We start from the raw sequence: 26,416 nt of genomic DNA, 5'->3' as shown, positions 1-26,416 counted from the left end.
TGATTGAAACAGAGGCCAACTCTTTGTTAATTTGTTTTGGGAGAATTAACAGTGATTTTTTAAAAAGCCACAGGAATTACCTTTATGTTGATGACATATCCCTAGTTAGCAGAAAAGACACTAAGCCTTTTGAACTGAACGGTGGCTAGTTGGGGCTGAATGAACTATGGGTCTTTTGGTTTCAAGTCACTAAAGGGTAGTACCTACACCAGTACCAGGTAGCAGCACGCAGGGATAAGCAGTCTTATTACCTAGTTCCCTACTGGACCCTACTCAAGGTTACTATCATTGAGAAGGGACTGTATTTGTCCATGTCATAATCATTCTACTATACTCTAAGGACCCTGAGGTAGGACTGTGAAATGGCCGTTTTTGTGTCCCCATCGCCATCATCACCACCACCTAATAGTATCAAACCTTCAGTACAGTGATTTAATATAATATTTTGAATTGAACATGGATTTATAGAATTTGCTCCTCAATATATTGTCTTTACATCTTAATTTTCAATAGTCCTAAAATATAAAAGAAAAAGTATTTGAATTTTGGGGGAGTGAAATTTAGATTGACAATATTTTTTAAATGTTATTCTTTTCCTCTAGTAGTACTCTATTTTAGAGAAACTAGGTATTTACTGCAGGAAGAATAAGACAGGGACACATTAGGGTCAGAACAGTAAAGAGTAATACCCACGCACTGCTTCTAGTTTTCCAATCATGTTCCAGTCTGTCTGAGGCCAAGAATTTGGTACCGCTCCAGACATACTTTCTTAAAATAACCAGGAACACTTCCGCTTTACCATCTTGGCTGTTCAGTCTGATCTGCCCCAATGTCATCCCCATATCACTGCTGCTGCTGCTGCTGCTAAGTCGCTTCAGTCGTGTCCGACTCTGCGCGACCCCATAGACGGCAGCCCACCAGGCTCCCCGTCCCTGGGATTCTCCAGGCAAGAACACTGGAGTGGGTTGCCATTTCCTTCTCCAATGCATGAGAGTGAAAAGTGAAAGTGAAGTCGCTCAGTCGTGTCCGACTCTTTGCGACCCCATGGACTGCAGCCTACCAGGGTTCTCCGCCCATGGGATTTTCCAGACAAGAGTACTGGAGTGGGTTGCCATTGCCTTCTCCACATGTAATTCTTATCCCTACCCAACTCTTTCAAGACTTTGCTCAAAATGTCACCTTTTTACTGAGGCCTCCTCTGAACCATCCTATTTAAAAGTTGATACCCTCTCAAGTCTTTTCCTCACTTCTGATTGTCCCACGTTAAATTGGTCAGGTTAGCCTCCACAAGTCCTGAATTTATTGATACTTCCCTTTTGAACAGCCCTCCCGGTCGCTTCTCCTTTAAATCTTGTCGGGAGGGGGCGGAGCTAGGGCCCAGGCTCTCAGAAAGGTGGAGCAGAGTCTGTGGGCCACGCCCACTTCCATTCTCCTAATCCGCTCCGGAAACGCGACTGGGAACGGAATTATCACGTGACATTGACGTCATCGCCCCCGCGCCGGGTCGTCCTGACTTGGCTTCCGCGGGATCACCGAGGTGGCTTGGTGCCTTATATTCAGGTTTTGTACAGTTCGCGGTCTTCTCTCCACAGACTCCCTGGGCCTCGCCTCCGACTTCCCGATGTACCACAACAGTAGCCAGAAGAGGCACTGGACTTTCGCCAGCGAGGAGCAGCTGGCGCGGTTGCGGGCCGACGCCAACCGCAAATTCAAATGCAAAGCGGTGGCGAACGGGAAGGTGAGGGCTCGGGCTGCCGCCCTTCGGCCTCGGGCTCTGTAAACTCTTGTCTGTCTCCCCCTCCCCCAGGACTTAACTCACACCTCCCTCCCGCCTTCTCGGCGCGGAGTGCGTTTATCCATCTAATCAACAGCGAGCACCTTGCCAGGTACAGTGGGTAAGGAGACGGACAAGGCCGTCCATCCCCTCAGTCGAGCGGCGGACTGTATAGTCAATAACAAGGCGAAGAAGCCACTTTGTAGGATGCTAATGTACCGGGGGGAGGTTTCTCCTAGTGACTAGTGTGGAGAAGATGGGGAAAGGACTTCCGGCGGATAGAGCCACAGGTGCAAAGGAGGAGTTCAGAAATCGCAGAGCTAGTCTCTGGAACGCTCTTGATCGTGTGTGGCGGAAGCAGACTGAAAGACTGGAGAACACAGGCAGGGAACTTGTAAGCGGAAGTAAGTAGCTTGAACTCTGTGATGGAGAGATGGGAAACCTTAGAAAGATTCTAAATGGGAAATTAATCTTGTCAGATTCTGTTCTTTGCTTTCTGGGAAGGAATGGATTGATTGGATGGGGCAGGGCAGAGGAAGGGGGTTGAGACACCGTTAGCACAAATCAATTGACCACAGAAGGTTTGGACTATAGTCAGTTAGCCACGCCCTTCCAGCTTTACTTTTACCTGTAACTCTGGTTTACTTCATATCACTTTTTTTTGTGCTGTACAGAGTAGTACTTACTGTGCTAAATTTTCAATGTTTGGCAACTGTTAGCTCATATAATCCTCAAAACTACCCCATGAGGTAGATACTGTTATTATCCTCGCATTACATATGAGGACACTGAAGTACAGAGAGGTTGAATAACTTCTCAGGCTATATTGCTGGTAAGCGGCAGAGCAGGATTTGAGCCCGGGGTGTCTCGTTTCAGCGGTCCTTCTGTGAATCGTAATGCCATGCGCTCTCTCTACAATTAGCCCCACGTGTGTTCGTTTCTTAGGACGGCCACAGTACCATACTAGGTGACTTAACACAACAGGGATTTATTGTTTGAGTTCTGGAGGCTAGAAGTGTGAGATCAAGGTGTTGGTGGAGTAGTGCTCTCTACAACTTCTAGACCCTTTGCCCTTCAGCTTCTGGTAACCCCAGGTGTTTTTCCGCTTGTGGCAGCCAACTCCAGCCTCTAGCTCCTTCTTTATGGAGTGTTCTCCCTGTGTGTCTGTCTCTTTATATGTTCTTCTTACAAAGCTACCAGTCGTATTGGATTAGAAGCCTCCTGTACTTCAGTAGGACCTCATCTTAACTAATTGTATCTGCAAAGACCCTATTTTCTCACATTCTGAGGTACTGAGGTTAGGATTCAACATACCTTTTTAGGCAGTTGTAATTAAACCAATAGCGGCACCAAATAGATATTTTTGTTGTAAAATTATAGTATTTATTAACCCTACAGTGAATTTTGTAGAAATTTTGTAGAGATACAGAAGAGGTAATATGTTAAGGGTCAGAATTATCCTTGAGATTCTTGATTTTTACTTCAACCTCTGTGACTCAATAACCGACTGAGAAAGGGCTATTGAAAGTTTTCCAACCATTGACGGTTTCTTCCTTTTGATCTGTAAAAGTGACATCAAACTTGTGAACATATGCACACACTCCCCACGATTGTTTATACCTTAGTGAAGCAAATATGCAGCTGACATTCTGAGAAGTTTTATGGTACAGTTTAAGTTTATTGAATATTTTTTAAAACTTATTTTTGTGTAATATTAGCAATTCTATAAAGAGAAAATGAGTTACATTTCCCTTTGGTTAGAGATAAAAACAATTAAATCTGCACAGAGAAATATTAAGATTATCTAATTTATTAAACTTTTGTTCTAACTTTTGATCTAAAGGTTCTTCCAAATGATCCAGTCTTTCTTGAGCCTCATGAAGAAATAACGCTCTGCAAATATTATGAGAAAAGATTATTGGAATTCTGTTCGGTGTTTAAGCCAGCAATGCCAAGATCTGTTGTGGTAAGTTATAATAGTAATGAAGTATAAAGTTCTGTAACTAACTTACAAGATCTTATAAAGATTAATCTTATAAGCTAACTTGTGACCTCTTACAAATATTTAACTCAATTCTCTATCCACTTTACTCAAAAATGCACCTTAGTTATATATAATTTATGCATCAATATTTGTTTTGTCATATTTTTCAATAAGTGCATTAAATTATGAATTCTTATGTTGTATCTTACACAGTGTTTCAAAAATCATTTAATATCAAAAGAATTTTGAGGTCTACTGGATATGTCATGACATTCTCATTTTATAGGGAAAGAAATGGGTTCTCATGTCTTTGTTTCGGATGTCTGTGTGTGTGCTTGTGTGCTTCTTTGTGTTTGTACTGTGATAGGGTATTGTTGAGGAGAAACAGGTAGTTAAAACTTTTTGGCTATTTGGATTTATATATGCTGTCTCTGTAATTGTTTCTGTCCTCCCTCTTTTTAAATTGGAGTATATTTGATTACAGTGTTGTGTTTCAGCAAAGTGATTTAGTTATACATATACATATATCTATTCTTTTTCACATTCTTTTCCCATATAGGTTATCACAGAGTATTAACTAGAGTTCCCTTTGTTATACAGTAGGTCCTTGTTGTTTATCTATATACAGTAGTGTGTATACTTTAATCCTAACTTAATTTATCCCTCATCCCCCACCTTTCCCCTTTGTTAATCAAAAATTTGTTTTCTAAGCCTATGAGTCTGTTTCTATTTTGTAAATAAGTTCATTTGTATAATTTTTTAGATTCCACATAGAAATTATATGATATTTTGTCTTTCTCTGACTTCACTTAGTATGTTAATCTTTAGGTCCATTCATGTTGCTACAAATGGAATATTTGGTTTTTTTGTTTAGTTGCTAAGTCATGTGCAACTCTTTTGTGACCGCGTGGACTGTAGCCCATCAGGCTCCTCTGTCCATGGGATTTCCCAAGCAAGAATACTGGAGTGGGTTGCCATTTTCTTCTCCAGGGGATCTTTCTGACCCAGGAATTGAACCCATATCTCTTATATCACTTACGTCTTTTATGTCTCCTGCATTGTGAGGCCGGTTCTTTACCACTGAGCCACCTGACTATGGCTGAGTAATATTTCATTGTATGTGTGTACCACATATTCTTTATAAATTCCTCTGTTGATGGACATTTATATTGCTCTCATGTCTTAACTGTTGTAAATACTGCTGCAATGAACATGGGGGTGTATGTATCTTTGAAGTATGGTTTTCTCTAGATATATGCCCAGGCGTGGGATTGTTGATCATATGATAGTGCTAGTTTTAGTTTTTTAAGGGCCATCCTTTACTGTTCTCCATTGGGTCTGTACCATTTTACATTCTCAGTTACAATGTAGGAGGGTTCCCTTTTCTCCACAACCTCTCTAGCATGGATTGTTTGTGAAATGTTTGATGATGACCATTCTGATGTGTGTGAAGTAATACCTCTTTATTGTTTTGATTTTCACTTTTCTAGTAATTAGCCATGCAGAGCATCTCTTTTCATGTGCTTTTTGGCAATCTGTATGTGTTCTTAGGAGAAATGTCTATATTATATCTTCTTCACATTTTTTGATTTTTTTTTTTTTTAATTGAGCTACTTGAGCTCTTTGTAAATTTTAGAGATTAATCCCTTGTTGGTTGCTTCATTTGCAGTGCTTCCATTTTGAGAGTTGTCCTTTTGTTTTGTTTATAATTTACTTTTCTGTGCAAAAACCTTTTAAGTTTAATTAGATCTCATTTGTTTATTTTCATTACCCTCGGAGGTGGATCCAAAAAGATATTATAGTGATTTATGTCAAAGAGTATTCTGCCTTTGTTTTCCTCTAAGAGTTTTATAATGTCTGGTCTCACAGTTAGGTCTTGAATCCATTTTGAGTTTATTTTTGTATGTGGTGTTAGTGAGTGTTCTAATTTCATTCTTGTATATGTAGCTGTTCAGTTTTCCCAGCAGCACTTATTGAAGACTGTCTTTTCTTCATTATATATTCTTGCCTCCTTTGTTGAGATTAACCATAAGTGCATGGGTTTATTTCTCTGCTTTCTATCCTGTTCCATTGATCTATGAATCTATTGGTTTGCCAGTGAAAAGCTGCTCAGTTATGTCCGACTCTGTGACCCTATGTACTTTACAGTCCATGGAATTCTCCAGGCCAGAATACTGGAGTGGGTAGCCTTCCCTTCTCCAGGGGATCTTCCCAACCCAGGGATTGAACCCAGGTTTCCCACACTGTGGAATTCTTTATCAGCTGAGCCAGGAGGGAAAGTGGATTCTTTACTGCCTGAGCCAGGAGGAAAGCCCAAGAATACTGGAGTGGAAAGCCTATTCCTTCTCCAGTGGATCTTCCTGACCCAGAAATCAAACCGAGGTCTCCTGCATTGCAGGCAGATTGTAATAGTTTGCCAGTACCATACTATATTAATTATTGTATCTTAATAGTATAGTCATAAGTCAGGGAGCCTATTCCTCCAGCTCTGTTTTTCTGTCTCAAGATTGGTATGGCTTTTCGGGGTCTTTTGTATTTCCATACAGATTTTAAGATTTTTTAGTTTTAGATTCACAAAAACTGCCACTGGTGATTTGACAGGGATTGCACTGACTCTGTAGATTGCCTTGGGTGATATAGTTATTTTGACAGTGTTGATTCTTTCCATCAGGAATCTGGTATATCTTTCCATCTGTTTTTGTCATCTTTGATTTCTTTCATCAGAGTATAACAGTTTTTAGAGTACAGGTCTTCTGCCTCCTCAGGTGGGTTTATTCATAGGTATTTTATTCTTTGTGATGTGATCAAAAATGGAATTGTTTCCTTAATATTTGTTTCTGATCTTTCATTTGTATATAGAAATGCAAGAGATTTCTGTGTATTAATTTTATATCCTACAACTGTACAGAATTCACTGATGAGCTTTGGTAGTTTTATGGTAACATCTTAAGGATTTTCAATGTTTAGTATAATATCATCTGCCATCAGTGACAGTTTTTTTTTTTTTTTTTGGATTCCTTTTGCTTCTTTTTCCTCTCTGATTGCTGTGGTTAGGACTTCCAAAACTATGCTGAGTAAGAATGTTGAGAGTGGACATCCTTGTCTTGTTTCTGATGACAGAGGAAATGCTTTCAGCTTTTCACTATTGAGCATGATGTTGCTGTGGGTTTGTTATGTAGGGCCTTGACTATGTTGATGTAGGTTCTCTTTATGCACTTTCTGGAAAGTATTAATCATAAATGGTGTTGGATGTTGTCAGGTTTTTTCTGTGTCTTTTGAGATGATCATATAGATTTTATTCTTCACTTTGCCATTTCCTTCTCCAGGGGATCTTCCCAACCCAGGGATCGAACCCAGGTCTCTCGCATTGCAGGCAGACACTTTAACCTCTGAGCCACCAGGGAAGCCCATGTTAATGTGGTACATCACTCTAATTAATTTGTAGATATTGAAAAATACTTGTAGCCTAAGAAGAATGCCACTTGATCATGGTGTGTGATCATCTGGCTCTGCTCAGTCTTCATTGCTGCACGGGCTTTTCTCTAGCTGTTATCATTGCGGTGGCACCCCATGTTGCAGAGCATCGGCCTTAGGGCTTGTGGGCTTCAGTAGTTGTGACACATGAGCTCAGTAGTTGTGGATCCTGGACTCTAGAGCACCTGGGTTTAGTTGCTCCACAGCACGTGGGTCTTCTCGGACCAGGGATTGAGCCTGTGTCTCCTGCATTACTAGGTAGATTCTCTCCCACAGAGCCACCAAGGAAGCCCTTGTGGATGACCCTTTTAATGTATTGTTCAATTCAGTTTGCTAGTATTTTGTGGAGGATTTTTGCATCTATGTTCATGAGTGATCCTAGTCTGTAATTTTATTTTGTGTTATCAGTCTGGTTTTGGCCTCTGGGTGATGGTGGCTTCATAGAATGAGTTTGCGAATGTTTCTCCCTTTGCAGTTTTTGGAAGGGTTTCAGAAGGATGGGTGTTAAGTAATCTCTAAACTATTCTCTTTATCAGTAGTCCCCAACCTTTTTGGCACCAGGGACTGTTTTTGTGGAAGACAGTTTTTCAGTGGACCTGGAGGGGTGGGATGGGGATGGTTTTGGGGTGATTTCAAGCACATTACATTTATTGTGTGCTTCATTTCTATTATTACTACAACAGTTCCGCCTCAGATCATCAGGCATTGGATCCCAGAGGTTGGGGACTCTTGCTTTAAATGTTTGATTGCATTTACCCATGAAGTCATCTAGTCCTGGACTTTTATAACTGAAATAGTTTTTATTTTTTAACTGAGATAGTTTCTATTTCAGTGCTTAGAATTCTGTCCATATTTTCCATTTTCTCCTGGTTCAGTTTTGAGAGATTTGCATTTCAAAGAATTTGTCCATTTCTTCTAGGTTTTTCGTTTTATTGGCATATAGTTGCTTGTACAAGTCTCTTGTGATCCTTGGTATTTCCGTGGTATCCATTGTAACTTCTCCTTTTTCATTATTTATTTGAGCCCTCTCCTGTTTTTCTTGATGGTGGGTTTGGCTAAAGGTTTGTCAATTTTGCTTATCTTTTCCAAGAACTAGCTTTTAGTTTCATTGGTATTTTTTTTATTATTTTCTTCATGTCTAATTTCATTTATTTCTGCCCTGATCTTTGTGATTTCCTTCTTTTTGCTAACTTTGGGTTTTATTTGTTCTTTTTTCTCTAGTTGCTTTAAGAGTAAGCTTAGGTTGCTTGAGATTTTTCTTATTTCCTGAGGTAAAACTATATTTCTATAAACCTCCCTTGTATAACTGCTTTTACTGCATCCTAAAGATTTTGGATTGCTCTGCTTTGGTTTTCATTTGTTCCTAGGAATTAGATTTCCTCTTTGATTTCCTCAGCGATCCATTTGTTGTTTAGTAGCGTATTTTTAGCCTCCAAGTGTTTGTGTTTTTTACAGTTTTTTCTTGTGGTTTATTTCTAATGTCATAGCATTGTGGTTGGAAAAGATGCTTGGTGTGATTTCAGTTTTTTAAAGTTTGTCAAGGCTTGCTTTATGGCCTACATGATCTGTCCGAGTGGACCCTGTGCACTTGAATGTTTCCCATCTGGCTTAATGTGTCATTTAAAGCCTGAGTTTCCTTATTGGTTTTCTCTGAATGATCTGTCTGTTGATGTAAGTAGGGTGTTTAGTTCAGTTCAGTCACTCAGTCGTGTCCGACTCTTTGCGACCCTATGAACCACAGCACACCAGGCCTCCCTGTCCCATCACCAACTCCCGGAGTTCATCCAAACTCATGTCCACTGAGTCAGTGATGCCATCCAACCATCTTATTCTCTGTCATCTCCTTCTTCTCCTGCCCTCAATCTTTCCCAGCATCAGGGTCTTTTCAGATGAGTCAGCTCTTCGCATCAGGTGGCCAAAGTATTGGAGTTTCAGCTTCAACATCAATCCTTCAATCAGTGTTCAATGAACACCCAGGACTGATCTCCTTTAGGATGGACCAGGTGGATCTCCTTGCAGTCCAAGGGACTCTCAAGAGTCTTTTCCAGCACCACAGTTCAAAAGCATCAATTCTTCGGTGCTCAGCTTTCTTTACATTCCAACTCTCACATCCATACGTGACTACTGGAAAAACCATAGCCTTGACTAGATGGACCTTTGTTGACAAAGTAATGTCTCTGCTTTTTAATATTCTGTCTAGGGTGTTTAAGTTCCCCAATATTACTGTGTTACTGTCCTTTTCTCCTTTTTTGGCCGTTAGCATTTGCCTTATGTTTGAGGAGCTCCTATGCAGGATGCAAATGTATTTACAGTTGTTGTATCTTTGTGGATTGACCATCATGTATAGTGTCCTTTTTGAATCTGTTGCAACAGTCTTTATTTTAGTCTGTTTTGTCTGATATGAGTCTCAGTACTCTAGCTTTCTTGATTGCCATTTTCATGGAATCTTTTTTCATTCCCTCATTTTCAGTTTGTATGTGTCCCTAGATCTGAAGTGGGTCTCTTGTAGACAGTACATATATGGGTCTTACTTCAATCGCTCTATGTCTTTTGGTTGGGGCATTTAATCCATTTACACTTAAGGTAATTATCAATGTGTATGTTCTTATTGCCGTTTTGTTCATTGTTATTTGTTTGGATTCCTTTTTCTTTTGTGTGTGTGTATAGTAGATTTTGGTTTGCAGTTACCGTGAGGATTTGATTTATATATATGTATATATAGTTGCTTTTGTCTCTAAGTCATGTCCGACTCTTGTGACCCCATGGACTATAGCCTGCCAGACTCTTTTGCCCATGAGATTTCCCCTGGCAAGAATACTGGAGTGAGTTTCCGTTTCCTTCCCTAAGGAATCTTCCTGACCCAGAGATTGAACCAGTGTCTCCTGCATTGGCAGGTGGGTTCTTCACCACTGAGCCACCTTGGAAGCCTGTGTGTGAGTGTGTGTGTGTAAATGTACACAAGATTGTTTAAAGTTTCAGGTCTCTTAGTTTCGAATGCATTTTCAGTATCCTGCATTTGTACTCTCCTCACAGTTGCTACTGTGTGTATGGACGATTTCCTGCCTTTACTGTATATATGCCTTTACTGGTATATAAAAGCTTTCCCATTTGTAGTTTTCTTGTTTCTAGTTGTGGCAGTTTCTTTTCCACCTAGAGAAGTTCCTTTGGCATCTGTTATAAAACTGGTTTGGTGGTGCTAAATTCTCTTAGCTTTTGGTTATCTATAAAGCTTTTGATTTCTCTGTTGAATTCTGAATGAGAGCCTTGCTGGGTAGAGTTCTAATGTATTTTTTATTTGAGTTAAGATATTGGTCATCTCTGTTGGTCCTTTATATTTCCTCACTCTTTGTTAAACATTTCTTTTATCTTCTTAATCTGTGCCTTTTCTTTTTCTGAGTTCTTGGATCATCTATCTCTACCATCCTTAGTCTGAATTCTTACAGGTAGATTGCGTGTCTTCACTTCACTTATTCTACTGGGGTATTATTTTGTTTTCCCATCTAGATATGTGTGTTCTTGTTGATAGAAAATAAACTGAAATTTAGAAGCTGCAAGATTAAAAAAGGGATGCATATAAATTATTTTCTCCATATTATCTCACAGATTTGTTGTGGATATCAAATATGAAAGTCTTAACTGAAAGTAGATCATACATTTTAAAGTTAAACTGAGTGACTAATCTATGACTCACAAAAGAATAAGCTCCTAGTAAATAATCTCCATTTTTAAAGTTGATAAATGAAGTATATTGAAAATATAGTCCAAAAGTATTCATAGTATTTTCTTTTTTTAATCTGACTTTTATCTTGAGATCAGATTCATGTAAAATTCTAGATGTGCTTCGTTTCCATCTCCAGATTTGACCCTAGTCTTTTCTAATAAGAAAACTATAACATGAGGCAGTAGGTTTACGTGATCTTTTCAGATGAAGAAACTGAATCCTTGAATAAACTTCTTTGTGGAATTTGCCTTTATATAACTATTTTTTGTAACTGATAGTTTTGATGTTTGTCTCATATAAAATGACTAAACATCAGAAGTACTTAAATATATCTTTTCCATTCTAAAATAGATATTTATTTCATTGGTTCTAGCCAAATGAACTAGTGGTTAAAAGTACAGGCAGACTTTGGTTGAAAACATCCCTGTTCCTTGTTAGATGTGTGATCTTGAGCAAGTCAGTTAACCTCATTGATATCAGTTTCTTTGTCTGTAGAGATAGCAACACTTCGCCACATTGTTGTAAGAATTAAAATAAAGTGATAGTTTTGTATTTGGCACAAAGTGTGGCACATGGGATGCAGTCAGTAAATGGTAGGTGCTGCTTATATTGTTTGGTTTGGCAGCAGTGATCACGGTTAGATCACAGATCTAGAGTGGATTTAAAAAGAAGACTCATTGCTCTAACAATGTTATTCTATCAATTTTTTATAAGATTGACTGGTTAAGCTTTGATCATTTGTATACATTATACAAGTATATGTGTATACTTAGTCGCTCAGTCATTTCCAACTCTTTGTGACTCCGTGAACTGTAGCCTGCCAGGCTCCTCTGTCCATGGGGCTTCTCCAGGCAAGAGGACTGGAGGGGGTTGCCATGCCTTCCTCCAGGGGATCTTCCCGACCCAGAGATCAAACCCAGGTTTCCCGCATTGCAGGCGGATTCTTCACCATCTGAGCCTCCAGGGAATTCCATGAATACTGGAATGGGGAGCCTGTTGTTGTATAAAACCACCATACAGTTTTTAATTGAAGTCAGTGACCACAAGAATGCTGACCCAAAGTAGGTGGGGAAGGACAACAGAAGGTCTTTTGGCTGTGGCTTTTCTGTAGTAATTTATCACAGTTTATTTTGAGTTAAGAAAAAATAAGTTTTGGTATTTTTTACCAGTGACTTTTTTAAAGGAATATTTGCATAAATAAGTTTTTTTTTTTTTTAATACAGAACAACTTGTATGTGTGAATAGTTTCTGATAGCATGTATATTTTTAATCTTAGGGTACAGCTTGTATGTATTTCAAGCGCTTTTATCTTAACAACTCAGTAATGGAATATCACCCCCGGATAATAATGTAAGTATAATTTATTGATTTTCACTTAAGAATACTTTTTCACTACGTGACCATGTATGTGTGTGAAAATGACTTCCTAATAAAGGGTAATTTATACTTGTATTCTGTTCTGAACTTAAGATTGATCCCTCTAATTCTGATGACATCTGTATTGGCATTTGTCCAAATTCACATTCTATTTCTCTCAAATTAACTACCCTAATATCTTTCTGTCAGTGGAACCTTTCTTCACTCAGTTGCTCTGAGAATCATTTATAGTAACTCCTCTTTCTCTACAAATTTACAAGTCCTATAGTTCCATATTCTTTTCGCTTGAACACAGATCTGTTGTTTCTGGTCTCTGCTAAGCACTATGCTTATCATTAAAAATAAAGATGAAATTAGTATGAAACGTAGCAAAAACTTGCTGTCAATCATACTGTTCCTGTATATTTCTTCTTTTCTATCCCCATTTCTACCAGTCTTGGTCAGGCCCTTGGTACGTCCCATATTGGTTTTTGTGGTAATCTTTCTCACTCTTAAAATATACATAGCAGCCATGAGAGTTTAATAGGTTTGTTCTTGAGGTAATAACCCTCTACTTAAAAGGCCTTAGAGACTTCCACTGATGGCTTGTCATAATGTTTCTCTGACGTAACTTTCTTCCCAGGCCCATATGTACTTATGTATGTGCTTTTTTTTACCCCTTTCTATTTGTTTTTCATGCTGCTGAGTTCTCTTATTCCTATTGTTTTCCCAGATATTTAGGCTAAATTGCCATTAAGTTAATGATTGAATGCTGTGTCACTATTATACAGTTCAACCTAGAACTTTAGTCGCCTTATGAATAAAAAGATTGTAAACAGGAAACTTTAGTTTTTTAACCAGTTTCCAAAGATGTTTAGTATGGTCATTTGTGAATACTAGGCAGTGTAAGAACATACTTTTAGAAATGCTTTGTTATTTTATACATATTCCTCCCCTTACTTTCTCCTCTAGGCTCACTTGCGCATTTCTGGCTTGCAAAGTAGATGAATTCAATGTATCTAGTCCCCAATTTGTTGGAAATCTGCGGGAGAGCCCTCTTGGACAAGAGAAAGCACTGGAACAGATTCTGGAATATGAACTGCTTCTTATACAGCAACTTAATTTCCACCTTATTGTTCACAATCCTTATAGACCCTTTGAGGGCTTTCTCATTGATTTAAAGGTAATCTTGCTGATGTAAAGTAAAGTGGTAGAGTGAACTCCTTTGCTATTGTTAAAAGAATCAAAATTTTGCTATAATTCATAATGATCCTAATGGGCTTAACTAAAATACGAGCTTGGCCTGGACTCCTAGGGCAGTAGTTCTCTTTGGTGCTTCAGAATCACCTGGAGGGCGTATTAACTGAGACTGTCAGACTGGTCCCAGAGCTGCTGATTCAATAGATTTGCAAATACCAACCCAGGGGCCATAATGAAGACCACTGTGTCTTTATAGCAACACTTTTAAAGGCTTAACTCTTCTAACTCAAGTATACTGCCTTAGATACAAAAGACTTCATTTTAAACTAGAAGATTGCTAAGTGACTTCTATTTTTAGGACCTTGTGAACTAAAATCAATACGTAAGCATCAAAAGTAACAGTAAATAAAATGTTTTGTCAGAACACTAACAAAAGCAACTAAAGTTGTTTTGTTTTGGTCCTGAAGAAGGGCTTGAATGGTGTGAGTTAAGTAAATAGAAGTCAGAAACTCGTTCATTTCTCTTGAGTGGCAAAATGTGGGTGCTTTCTGTATGCCAAACATGGTGCTTAAGGGTTAGTCAAGAACTAGACAGGAACAGCCTCAACTTGCTAGGCCTTATAGTCTCATGAGAAAGACAGTATCATATATTCAGTGTGCTAAGTGTTAACAGAAGGGGAGACACAGGGTGCTTTAGAAGGAGGTGGCAGATGAGAGGAAGAGGAGACAGTTCTGAGAAAGTGCAACTCGAAGCAAGAGTAGGGACTGGGTGGTGGAAGAGCATCCTGCTCAGAGACTTCTTTGGCTCAGTTTTTAAAAACCATGGTGCACTAAAGAACCTAAACAGAACTGAGAGAGAGATGGGGGTGTCTGCCTGAGTGGAAGGCAGTCTAGACTGTGGAAGTAACATTACAGATTTTGAATAGAGTGACAGGAAGCCAGTGAAGGGTTCAAGCCTGAAGAGTGGCATGATTAGGTCTGCAGCTTTAAAAAACATGTTGGCAAGCTCATGTATCAGTCTGTACCAGGTATTTATTTCACATCTGTATTATATGTCAGGCATAATGAGGAGAATGTATTTGGATGGATGGAGGGATCCCAGTAACAGTAGTTCAGACAGAAGATGGTTGGTTTGACTCACATGGTGACACTGGGTACAGAGAGAGCTTCTTGGGCTTGGGAGACAGGCAGAGTTGGTAGAGCTTGAAGAGTGATTGCATATACAGAGTGAAGACAGTGGGAGAATCCCGTTTTCTGGCCTGAGCATATAGGTAGATGGTGGCTCAGTTATGATACAGGTAGTTTGTGTCTGATACAGGTAGATTGTTTGTGATTGATACAGGTAGATTGTTGGTAGATGTGTCTGGAGGTCAGAAGATGGGTAGGCAGGAGGTATAGATTTGGGCATGATTGCCCCAGGAAGATTTCAAGTGGATTGGTCATAAGAACTATTTAAAGGGTAGCTAGAGAAAAACAAGAAGACTGAAGAATATCCAGAGAGGTAGGACTTTTAGAGAAGTAGAATGCTTTTATAATATGATCAGGGACAGCTCTCCAAACCTGCTCAGAATTCAGACAGAGTAAAAGTTGACATTTCCTGGAGTTAGTGCCAAAGGTGATTTGTGATCTTGGTAAAATTAGTCTTTGTGGAGTGTGGAAGAAGAAAGCAGATTGGAGCTGGTTGGGGAATAAATCAAAGGTGAGAAAATTTATCCATATCTTGGATTAAATTGCTTGTCTTTGAAGTGGAAAAAGAAGGTGGGATGATTGAGAAGATGGGGGAACTGCTAGAAGAAAGGAACAGTTTTTTGTTGTGTTTTGTGTAGAAACTGATGCAGAGAACTAGTAAAACGTAACTGAATATATGTAACTTAGAGTTTTCTTTGAAGTGTGGTAAAAGGGCCTGACATGGGATTTTGAAGCAAGGTAGAAGAATTGGCTGTCTCTCTTAATGGAGGAAAAGAGGAAAACATAGGGAAGGATAATGTTATGCCTGGGGATCTGACTGTAGCAGGAAATACTGTCTTTGTTATCAGCAAAGTTCATTTTCTGAGAGCAGTGAAGTTTCTGAGAATTATCAAAGACATTGAGTCAGGTGGAAAGTGTTTAATCACCAAAAACGGGGAGAACACATTTTCAATGGAATATTATCATCATAGCTAGGCAGTGTTGAGAGCCGTTTTGAGGTCAGAGAACTTGAATTTATATGAGTATTTCCGGACCTCTTGGTTGTATTGTTTTCTTTAGCAGCACCCAGAAATCTGGGTACAGTTGAAAAGAAGGTTGGTTGAGTTTGACTGCTATTGCTGTTTTGCTGGAGATATGTTGGCAGCGTACTAGGGCAGGGAATTAAAGAGGAATATTAGAACCAGTGGACACTGGTGAGTAGGAGCAAGTAGAGGGATAAGGAACCAGAGGTTCTGAGGAGGAAGTCAGAGAACAACTGTGACGCAGTGGGTCCTGGGAAAGGGAGCGCTGTGGTCGGAGTAGAATGTTGGGTTTGTAATATCAGGGCAGGCATTCGGGGATAATGACAAGACCTGGGTCTGACTGCACAACTGACTCTGACTGTCTTGTTTCAGAGTATAAGATTTCTGACTGCTTTGGGACTTGAATGTGGATATCTGAAATATATCTGAGGGTTTAAGATTAGGGTTCATTAGGTAGAAATTGTTAGAAAATAGGGGATCATCAGGTGGCTCAGTGGTAAAGAATCTGCCTGCCAGTGCAGGAGAGGCAGGAGACGCAGGTTCGATCCCTGGGTCGGGGAGATCCCCTCACGGAGGAAACGGCAGCCCACTCCAGTGTTCTTGCCTGGGAAATTCACGGACAGAGTAGCCTGGCAGGCTGCAGTTCATGGAGTGGCAGAGAGTTGGACGTGACTGACAGAGCATATATCTTAGGCATATACTGAAAATAATTCTATAATCAAACCAAGGTTCATTTCCATTTGCTTCCAAAAAGTAAACTTCTGGTAGAAAGAATTTCCAATCAAAATGAAGTGGTGCTTTGGTTTCTAAATGTGTCTTACAGGAGCTACACATATAAAAGTGTTCCGTGTTAAGCACTTTCTGGTTTATATAAATATTTTTGTCTTGTTATTACTCCATTAAACCCTCAGCAGTGATAACATTTGCAAACTCTCTTTCTAGACTCGCTATCCCCTGTTGGAGAATCCAGAGATTTTGAGGAAAACAGCTGATGACTTTCTTAATAGAGTTGCATTGACGGATGCTCACCTTTTATACACACCTTCCCAGATTGCTCTGACTGCCATTTTATCTAGTGCATCCAGAGCAGGAATTACTATGGAAAGGTATTATTTTGTGTTTTAACTTAGATCAGACTCAGTCCCTCAGTTTATTCCTTTTTGGAGTCCCAAGTTTTTAAGTAAGGTTCACTTTGTGACTGCACTTATGTTCTTATGTTTGAGCATTGGTGAGGACAACTGAGGGAATACTTGGAATCACCTTTAAAGGAAATATTTAAAAATTGAGTAAGATTTTTGAGTTAAAATCCATTTATGATCAAAGTAGAATTAAATCGACTGTTTTTATCAAAAGATTGATAACAGCTATCAATATATGGCAAATTTAGAAGTTTTGTGAACTGGTAAGCAGTGTGAGTGCAGCAAATATATCTGCCTTGTTTTATCATTAATCTCCATGTATGGCACATGAAATTCAGTGAAGCCTTGGTGAGTGAGTGACGCTTTAGAGAATGTCCAGATGAGTTTCAGTGAGCTGTGGACTGAATCAGCGGATACGTAAGCGCACTGAGAGCTGTGTTGTGATGAGCACTTTACGTGAATTAAACTCACGTGATTCTTACAATGATATCTTGTGCAGAAGTTAAATCAGATACTTATTGTATTCACTTATAATTAACTCAAGCCCAGGCAAGTTGTAAGTTAGACTTTAAACTTTCTCATTTAATTTCTTTATACCTTTGAACTTCTGCTTGATTCATTCCTAAAATAGCTGAGGAAGATGATAAAACTTTCTAAATTTAAACTTTTCTACATGTTTGTAATCCCTTGTCTATGATTTCAGAATCCATTGATATGGTGTCAGGAAACATGACCAGATGTGATTTAGTCTTTATTCAACTGAATGGGAATATTTATAAGTTTCCTTGCATAGCTATTAATATAACTGATTACAGGATACAGCCTCAGAGACACTGGGGCAGTGTATATATACCATGAAATATTTTACATTTCATGGTATATACACCATGTTAGCTTTCTAAGACATGAATAATTTTGAATTTCAAAATCAAGATAAGGGATTGTGGGTTTATATTTTGTTTAATTTATGGTATGCCTCTTGTCTATAAACAGAAGTCATCAATTTTATATTAATATATACATTTAATCCCAAAGCTATCTATACCTTCATTTATTTACTAAGCAAACCTTTGTGAAGGTTTTTCCTCCCCCCACATTGCCTTCTATATATCATGCAATCTACTACACTGTAGAAATTTAGGACTGAACAAGCTATCCTTGCTCTAGTTAGGGAGGATGGCCATACAGATTGATACTATGAATTTTTTTGCAAGTGTGGAGCTTCCGTAGGGTAAGGGAAGAAAGTTTCCACAATTCAGATAATCAGTTGTTTACTTAATCTCTTTAAGCATTGTATCTTATGCAGTTTATATGCTAATTTTTCAGTGGTAAGATTTTTCTTACATCAATAGAGAAGGATGAAGGATCCTAAGGTCTAAATTAGAGTTTATTTCATCTTAGAAATTTAGTTATAATTTCAGATAGGCAGGTGGAAGTGAAATTATAGTACTTTGAACATTGAAAGTGTTAGTCGCTCAGTCTTGTCCAACTCTTTGGAACCCCTTGGACTGTAGCCCACCAGGCTCCTCTGTCCATGGAATTCTCCAGGAAGGAATACTAGAGTGGGTAGCCATTCCCTTCTCCTGGAGATCTTCCCAATCCAGGGATCGAACCCCAGTCTCCTGCATTGCAGGCAGATTCTTTACCATCTGAGCCACCAGGGAAGCCCATAGTACCTTGGGCTCACTACAAATTAAATACACTTTTGTTGCATTCCCAGAGACTATAGACATTTGGGCATTTTTTCCTTTGAGAAGATGCTTTCAAATCATTTTTAACTTATGACTTCCTTTCCAACTTTGGGGATACATGGAAATTTCTTTTATGTTGATTACTGATTTCAAAAGGGGGAAGCCTTTGTGCTGTTGTTATATTCTGACTGATGTTTTAAGATAATTACTTATGGAATATTCTGTTGTTGGTTTGGGGTTTCTTCTTTTTCATTGGATTTAAAGCTTTACTTCACATCTCCTAGTTTGACTTTTTAGGTAATGAAGAGAAACAAAAAAAGAGGGCAGAAGTGTGAAAGGAAAAGGAAAAAACTAATTGTTATTTTGAATTACTGAAAGCTAGAAATTATTAGCTATTAAGGGAGTTACTAAATGGGTTCCCACACTGGATGAAGACAATATAATAGCAAAAGTAGTCATCAAAATTTTGTAATATAATTTAATTAATTTTGATAGCTTAAAAGACATATAGCAACAATATTTCTTTAAAAATTGTCCTAAATTTTGTAACTGTATTTCACCTAAGAGAAAAATTAACAGTTTTTATTACATTCATGTTTGAAAGATTATTCTCAAAGATCACTTTGAGAATCTGTTCACTTGGGCTGTTACTAAATATAGATCAGGTTCAAGTATATAAAACCTCAGCGTGACTAAAGCTATAAATATAGAAATACTATCATTGGTTCCAGGAAAACAGTTAACTGGGCTGTAAGTCCATTTAAGGAATACTATGGGGTTGGCCAAAAGGTTCGCTCGGGTTTTTCATAAGATGTCCCAAACAAACCTTTTGGCCAGCCCAGTATTAACACCTTTGATTTGGATTTGATGCAAAAAAGATGTAATAGATTTGTCAAGCATGGGGTGATATTCTTACTGGTTATCAGGAATACCTGTTTGTCTCAAGAGGAGCAATTATAGTTAACATGGACTTGACAACAAGAGGGGAGAGAATCCTTACCAGAGCCACGTTCCAGTTCTGCTACGCCCTGACTTTAATTCATGACTTGTCTGTCCCTGTGACTCAGATTCCTCACTTGTAAAGTGAAGTTCGACTGATAGGGTTTAAATATTAAACACTTAACATCACAAGTATTATTGAGTATTGCTACGATTATTTTCATATCATTTTCTCTCTGAACATATTATGGAAGTTAAATAAATTAACTTGAATATTAAGCATTTTTAACCTAGTACAAGTTGTAGTAGACTCTTAAGACTGTAAGAGAGATTATAGTTTTAGTAAAGTTCAAAGTATTGTTATTTAACAGTTTTCAAGTAAATTTATTAAAAAATTCACCTTGATGAAGAAAAGAACTTGAAGAAAAATAATTTATGATGTCATATTTTCTCAAGATGTGTGCAATAGATTAAAACTTTTTTTCCCTCATTTTTCCAGTTATTTATCAGAAAGTCTTATGCTCAAGGAGAACAGAACTTCCCTGTCACAATTACTAGATATAATGAAAAGTAAGTAAAACAGAACGCTTTATAAAATGTTCTTCTATCACAGAGCTACTTTGTAAATAAATAACTTACTGGTATTTTAACTTGAGATTACAAGTTATTGTTTAGATTTACTTATTATTGTTCATGAAGGTGAAGAACAAAAAGAAGGTACATGAAGTAGTCTTTACACATAACTTTTTAGGAAAGTGAAAAATATTAATGAGATTCACAAAGGGTTGAGATTCAAAACAAGGTCCTTTTAAAGTGTATGTAAATATGATGAGCACTAAAAAAGGTCTGAGGGAACTAAAGGCTAATTAAATTTGAAATTTCTATTTTGTAGATAAATTAGCTTTAATTAGTTACCGTGTGTCATTTGCTAGTCACTTCCTTACCTGATATCACAAAAGCCATGATTCTTAACGGGGTGTATTTTCCTTTTTCCCCATCTATGAACATTCTTTGTTGTTACAGCTTCGGGGGTGGGGGTGTTTGTGGCTGCTACCGTCATCCAGGATGTGGAGGTCCGGGTACTGCTGTATTTTATGATTCACAGCACAGCCCCTTGGTAGGCTGAAGAATGGCTCCTCGAAGATAGCCGTGTCATCATTTCTGGAAACTGAATGTTGTTGTTTTATATGGCAAAAACAAAAAATGTGCTTGCAGATGTGACCAAGTTAAGGGCGTTGTCTTGGATTATCCAGATGGAGCCTAAATGTGATCACAAGTGTCCCTGTTAGAGGAAGGCAGAGGAGGTGTGACAGAGAAGGCAGTGTAAAGACAGAATAGACAGAGTTGAAGATGCCAGCCCTAAACATCACAGTAATGTAGCCATCGGCTGAGGAATGCTGCCAGCTTGGAGAGGCGAGGACAGAAGTCCCCGGAGAGAGCGCAGCCCTGCTGGTGTTTGTTTTGACCCAGTGAAACTGATTTCAGACTCTTGAGCTTCAGAACTGTCAGGGAATCCATCCAGTTGTTTTAATAAGCCTTACTAAGTTCGTGGTAATTTTTAATAGCAGCCTTAGGAAACTAACACAGCACTTCATGACAAAGACTCATCTAGCCCAAACTGCTGTCAGTACGATTGGTGCCGAGAAACACTGTCTTGAGGGTTTGGGTTTTTTTTTTTTTTCTTTTCACTGTTTAAAAATGTAGTTGGATTAGTTTCAGGTGTATGCCAGAGTGATTCAGTTATATATGTGTGTGTGTGTGTGTTCTTTTTCAGACTCTTTTCCATCATAGGTTATTATAAGATCCTGAATGTAGTTCCCTGACTGAACTTACTGGCTAGGTTAGCCAGTCCTCTCCGTTTTCATCCCTGCCCGTGTCACACGGCGTGCTCAGGGCTGCTGGCTGTTCTTCAGGGTTAAAAATCAGCGTGTTTCTAAACCATTTGTGCTTGTTAATAAAATCTGTAATTTAAATACTGAAATATGAGATTGCAGATCTTGATCTTGGATGACAGAGTACTTACATCTTTTATGTTTTGAAAGTCAAGATGCTTCAGACTATCTGAGAAAACCGAATTTGTGATTTAAGAATCATAAAACTGTAGGTTTTCAGTTTTACCACTAGAGGGTTCACTTCCAAAGCTAAGTGTGATTTGGCCAGACACTAGGATCAGGGAATTTAGTAGGTAGAAGAGATCTTAAAGGTAACATTGTGCTGTGTGTGTACTGACAGTAATTCTCTCAGTAGCTTTATTTTACTCCACTTGTTTTACTATAATAAGAATAGCTCTTGTTAACACTCAGAGCTTTAATGATATTAAGGTATCTTATTCATAAGTTTTCACACAAAGATACTGTCCTAAGGGTGTTGTCACAAGTATTAATTTAGTTGAAAACACTGCTTTATTTGCATTATGAAATAAGTCAGTCATTCAGAGTACATGGCTAACAACAAGCCCTGGATCTCTCATTCCCCTAATAAATCTTGTGATTAATGGTCTTTGGTTTATTGTAGTTGAATTAAATATAGACTAGGTTGAGGATGTTTCTGCAATTTTAAAGTCACTGAATTTTTTAGCTTAACGAGGACATTTTTGTTTTCTTGGTGATACTTCATTGTATAAATTTTGCATTTTGTTAAAGCAGAGGATGGCTGACATGTTTTTGCTAAGCATCCTACCTTCATTACCTATCATGTAATAACGGCTTTCTTTGTAAATAAGTATACTCTCAGCCCTCCATCTGTAGGATAGAATGTTTTGAATATGGTTGGTGGCAGGGGACAAAGCATGTCTTTACTAAATCATGTAGGGCTTTTTTTAAAAGCCTGTAAAACTTGAGCAAAAAGTAACCATGGTTAAGATTGGAAAAAAAATACTGACTAGTGGAGCAAGTTTATCTTTTTGCCATACATGATACAGGCTAAGCAGCAGATGGCTATAATAACTTGAACAAGAAGTATGGTGGCCATGGGATTTTAATGTGGAACAATATTAATACTGATAATAATCACATTTCAGGAGTGTTTCTGGTTCCCAAAACTAGATGGGAAGATATTCAACTCCCTTAGGGGAACAGGGCTTTTTATTACCTGGTTTAAATCCTTTTATTAATCTCCACATAGGCATGAGGAACTTGGTAAAAAAATACGAACCACCGAGACCTGAAGAAGTTGCTGCTCTGAAACAGAAGCTGGAGAGGTGTCACTCTGCTGAACTCGCGCTTAACGTAGTTACGTAAGTAGATGTGAGACTGCCATTCAAGAATAGAGTTGTTACTGTGTCCAGCTAGTCTTTAAATTATTTAACTGGTAAGTTTTGTTCATGTGGGGAAAACTGACTTACCCCCAAATATGATTTTCTTTTTTTGAGTGGAGATTTCTAATAGGATTAAACACAACATAATAAATTATGAGTTTGGGTTTCAGTAGTATATTCTGCTTCGGCTCTGACTAATGTGTCCTTCCGCTTGCAGGCCCTGTCCCATTCTGTTGCTCTCTGTGGGATCCACGGGGCAGAGTCTTTGTGGGGAATTCCTGAACCTCTTCTTGCCCTTTTAAGCTTGGGGTCCTTTGTGGTCTGGTATCTCCTCTGAAGAATAAGTGCACTATTCTAGACTTAACATGTATTAGCTAGGGTAGAGAAACTTGGCATATTTTCTCTGTGGTAATTTTATGCTGAAGACAGAATCAATAGGCTAATGTGTTCAGTATCTTCTTGCAGCCACAAGGAACACCATAATGCTGCTTTTTTGACTTGTAGGCTGAATGTGAAAATCACTGTATTTGGGCTCTTTATGCTTTGCAATTTGAAATATCTACTTAAACCTTTTAGGTGTTTGAACAGTTGAAGATCTGGGTAGGGTAATAGGAATGGTGAAACTTCTGTTCCGTGGACTGCAGTCTGTAAAGTTTACTGGGAATTAGCTCTGGCATCTTAACAGTCAAGGTGCATTTGAAATGTTTTTGATCTGTATAATCTCTATACTATCAGATAATATGTAAGCCAGCACAGCATTAAGGCCTTCAGATCAGGTACACATTACTCAAATTCTTTAACTAAAGTTATAGTGTGTAAAATATGAGCCTCATAGAATTATATTTGTAGCTGTTAAGTGCAGAACATGGCTTAGCACAGAATTTAAAATTGGTGAGTTTCACTCCTGGGTTTCTGTGGTGACTAGAAGGAAGGAATGGTTACAGAGAAGTTAAGAAAAATGGTGACTACTGAAAAGCATCACAGCACTGATTGATAATCTTTTCACGTTGATTTTGACACAGGCTTCAAGCAGGGCTTGCCACACAATAGCCCATATGCCAAATCTGGGCCAGTACCTGTTTACAGGTAAAGTTTTCTTGGGCCATAGGTACACCCACTAGTTCGCATTATTGTCTATGGCTGTCACACAATAACAGAAGAGTTGGGTAGTTGTGATGGAAACTGCATGGCCTACATGCCTAAAATACTTACAGTCTGGTCTTTTTAAAGGAAATTTTGCCAACCATTGAATTGTTAACTCTTGCAGCTATGTAATAGACTGTAATAGAAAATTCTTAATTGCTAGAATTTACATCTTATTCCAGGTGACCATCTGCTTTGCACCGTGTCAGTCAAATCTTGCATTAGTACTTAAGTGGTGCTTCTCAAACAGTCTGGAAGGGACTGTTGGTTTTATTTCTAGCCCATTACAGATGTTTTGTAAACTGTTACCAATTACTAAAAAAAGAAAAAAAACACATAAAGATAAGCTTAAATTTTATTAGATTTAACAGTCATAAATTATTCTATCAAATTGCTATAAAGTTTCTAGACATACACTCAGTTTCTGTACTTATTGCACACTGGAGATTGTTCGTGGACCAGCACCATCGGTCCATGGACCCACACTTACAAGCATTGCTTTGGGGTAAAATGTTTTTCCTTGGACTTTCAGATTATTTTACTTTTTTTCAGTGTACAAGTACTATATTATCACTATTAAAGCCAGTTAATGCAGGTAAACCAAAGTTCTCCTTGAGCAAACCCCAGTCCCAGTTGTGACCTGAGAGGCATTTACCTCTGCCAAGCTTTTCTCTATGTCTGTGCACAAGAAATAATTTCCCACTGTTTTCATATAAATTGTACAACATTTAATACTGTCAGTCTTTAACTGTTGCCAGTCTGGGCAAAAAAGAAAATAGTATCATCTTTTAGTTTTCATTTCCCCTTTTACTTTGAGGCATTGATACTTCTATGTCCAAGAATCATTTGCATGTCTTCTATATTGCATAATTATAAGCCCTACTCCATTTCCTGGTGTCACTTTCTTGTAGTTTTTGAAACTATTTTCTTCCGTTGTTCCTTTCACTTTGTGATGTAGGCAACATGTCTTTTGCTTTACACTCTTAACATCTAAACACCTTTTCTTACCCTAAATTATTATTTTGCCTTTTGTTCAGCTGTAAAATCCATTTACAAACTATTTGTGCCTGGTCTGAGGTAGAAATCTCATAATATTAAAACTTTTGTTCATTTAAAAATCTCTTGATTTTCTCTTATTTTAAATACTCATTTATTACAGATTAAATCCCTGTATATACTTTGTTTCTTGCCTGTCTGATCATTGATCTCTGTGATTCTTTGCTGATACAATCAGCCCTCTGGATGCAGAGCACCGCTGGACCATTGCCATTTTATATAAGGGACTTGACAATGTGAGGATTTTGGTATTCCGGGGTTCCTTGATATCTGAGGGAAACTGGTTCCAGGGACAACTGTGCCACACTTTTAAGGACAAGAGAAGGACAATCAGATTCTTTTGCTAATGTTTCCCACATCAGAGTTTGGCTTGATAAGCTCCATGAAAAGTATTGTTTTTGGACTGTAACTAGAATTGCATTGAATTCAAAGAGTAATTTGGAAGAGAGTTTTCCTATCCGAATTTTTCACCTCTTTCCATTTATCCAGGCTTTGGTCTTCAGTAAATATCTCATAGCCTTGTTAACTTATTCTGTTGCCCATATTGGATTGCTTACTGATGGCTGCTTAATTGCAGGAAGAAGAGAAAAGGTTATGAAGATGATGATTATGTTTCAAAGAAATCCAAACATGAGGAGGTATGTTCTCCAAAGGGAAAATGTAAATTACTGTTGTATATTCTGGTACAACCATAATGTTAAGGTTTTACTGTTCTAAAGTACAAGCATTATGGAGAAAGGTACTGGAAAGCTTTCTTTTGTATCCTTTATTAACCTTGGCCATTATTGGAGGAATTTTTCTCACTTCTGTCTTGGCGTGTTCTGAAGTAGTACAATAGTTACTTGATGAAGAGTCCTTCCTAAGGTTATAGAAGGTAGTCGATATACGTCTTGATCTTCAAGGAGTCTTTTCCTACCCTTGTTTTAAGAGAATTGTACATGTCAAGTCAGATAAAAATGAATAATCAGACCCAGAACATCACAACTGTAACGTTTATTCCTGTCACTAGGCTAACCTGGTAAGACCACATCATATTATTATAAGGTTAAACCGCCACAAATTTTCTTGATTTATTTACCTTATAAATCAACATAGCAAAAGAACATTTTCCTAAAGAGAGGCAAGAAGGTAAACAATACTGGTTATGCTTCAGTATACTGTTATCCTTATGACATTTTCCTTTCCTTCTTAGGAAGAATGGACTGACGATGACCTGGTAGATTCTCTCTAGCCATTTGAAATTGATTTGTCAGTGCTAACTAATCATCAGACGGATGAAGCATGTCTGGCATTTAGCTTTATTTGTGAAAGCATGAAAATATATTAAACTTTTCTATTTATGTTATTTAAAATTTTTTCCTTTCAGGGTAGCTTTATGTGAAATAAAACATCTTCAAAGGAGCCAGAGTAACACCAGGTTTGGGTAATCTTACCCCATCATGACTGATATCTAATTAAAGCTATAATTTGCCAA

General features: G+C 38.1%; 1 protein-coding gene across 2 annotated transcripts; it reads left to right on the top strand.

Annotated features, from left to right (window-relative positions):
* The first annotated feature begins 1,491 nt into the window (after nt 1–1,491).
* Nucleotides 1,492–26,416, top strand: CCNH (cyclin H). Of its 2 annotated transcripts, none has more exons than XM_065937046.1 (9): nt 1,492–1,738; nt 3,618–3,740; nt 12,230–12,303; nt 13,282–13,492; nt 16,661–16,824; nt 19,987–20,057; nt 22,611–22,722; nt 25,520–25,580; nt 26,309–26,416. In XM_065937046.1, exons 1-9 carry the CDS (start codon nt 1,622–1,624, stop codon nt 26,321–26,323), a joined length of 948 nt encoding a protein of 315 aa, XP_065793118.1. In that variant the 5' UTR covers nt 1,492–1,621; the 3' UTR covers nt 26,324–26,416. The 2 variants fall into 2 exon arrangements, with proteins under 2 accessions (XP_065793118.1, XP_065785714.1); XM_065929642.1 differs by having other exon boundaries at nt 26,135–26,416.

Source organism: Muntiacus reevesi, chromosome 1, assembly GCF_963930625.1.
Source record: "Muntiacus reevesi chromosome 1, mMunRee1.1, whole genome shotgun sequence".
Classification (NCBI taxonomy): Eukaryota; Metazoa; Chordata; class Mammalia; order Artiodactyla; family Cervidae; genus Muntiacus; species Muntiacus reevesi.
This window is presented reverse-complemented; position numbering and strand designations above follow the sequence as displayed.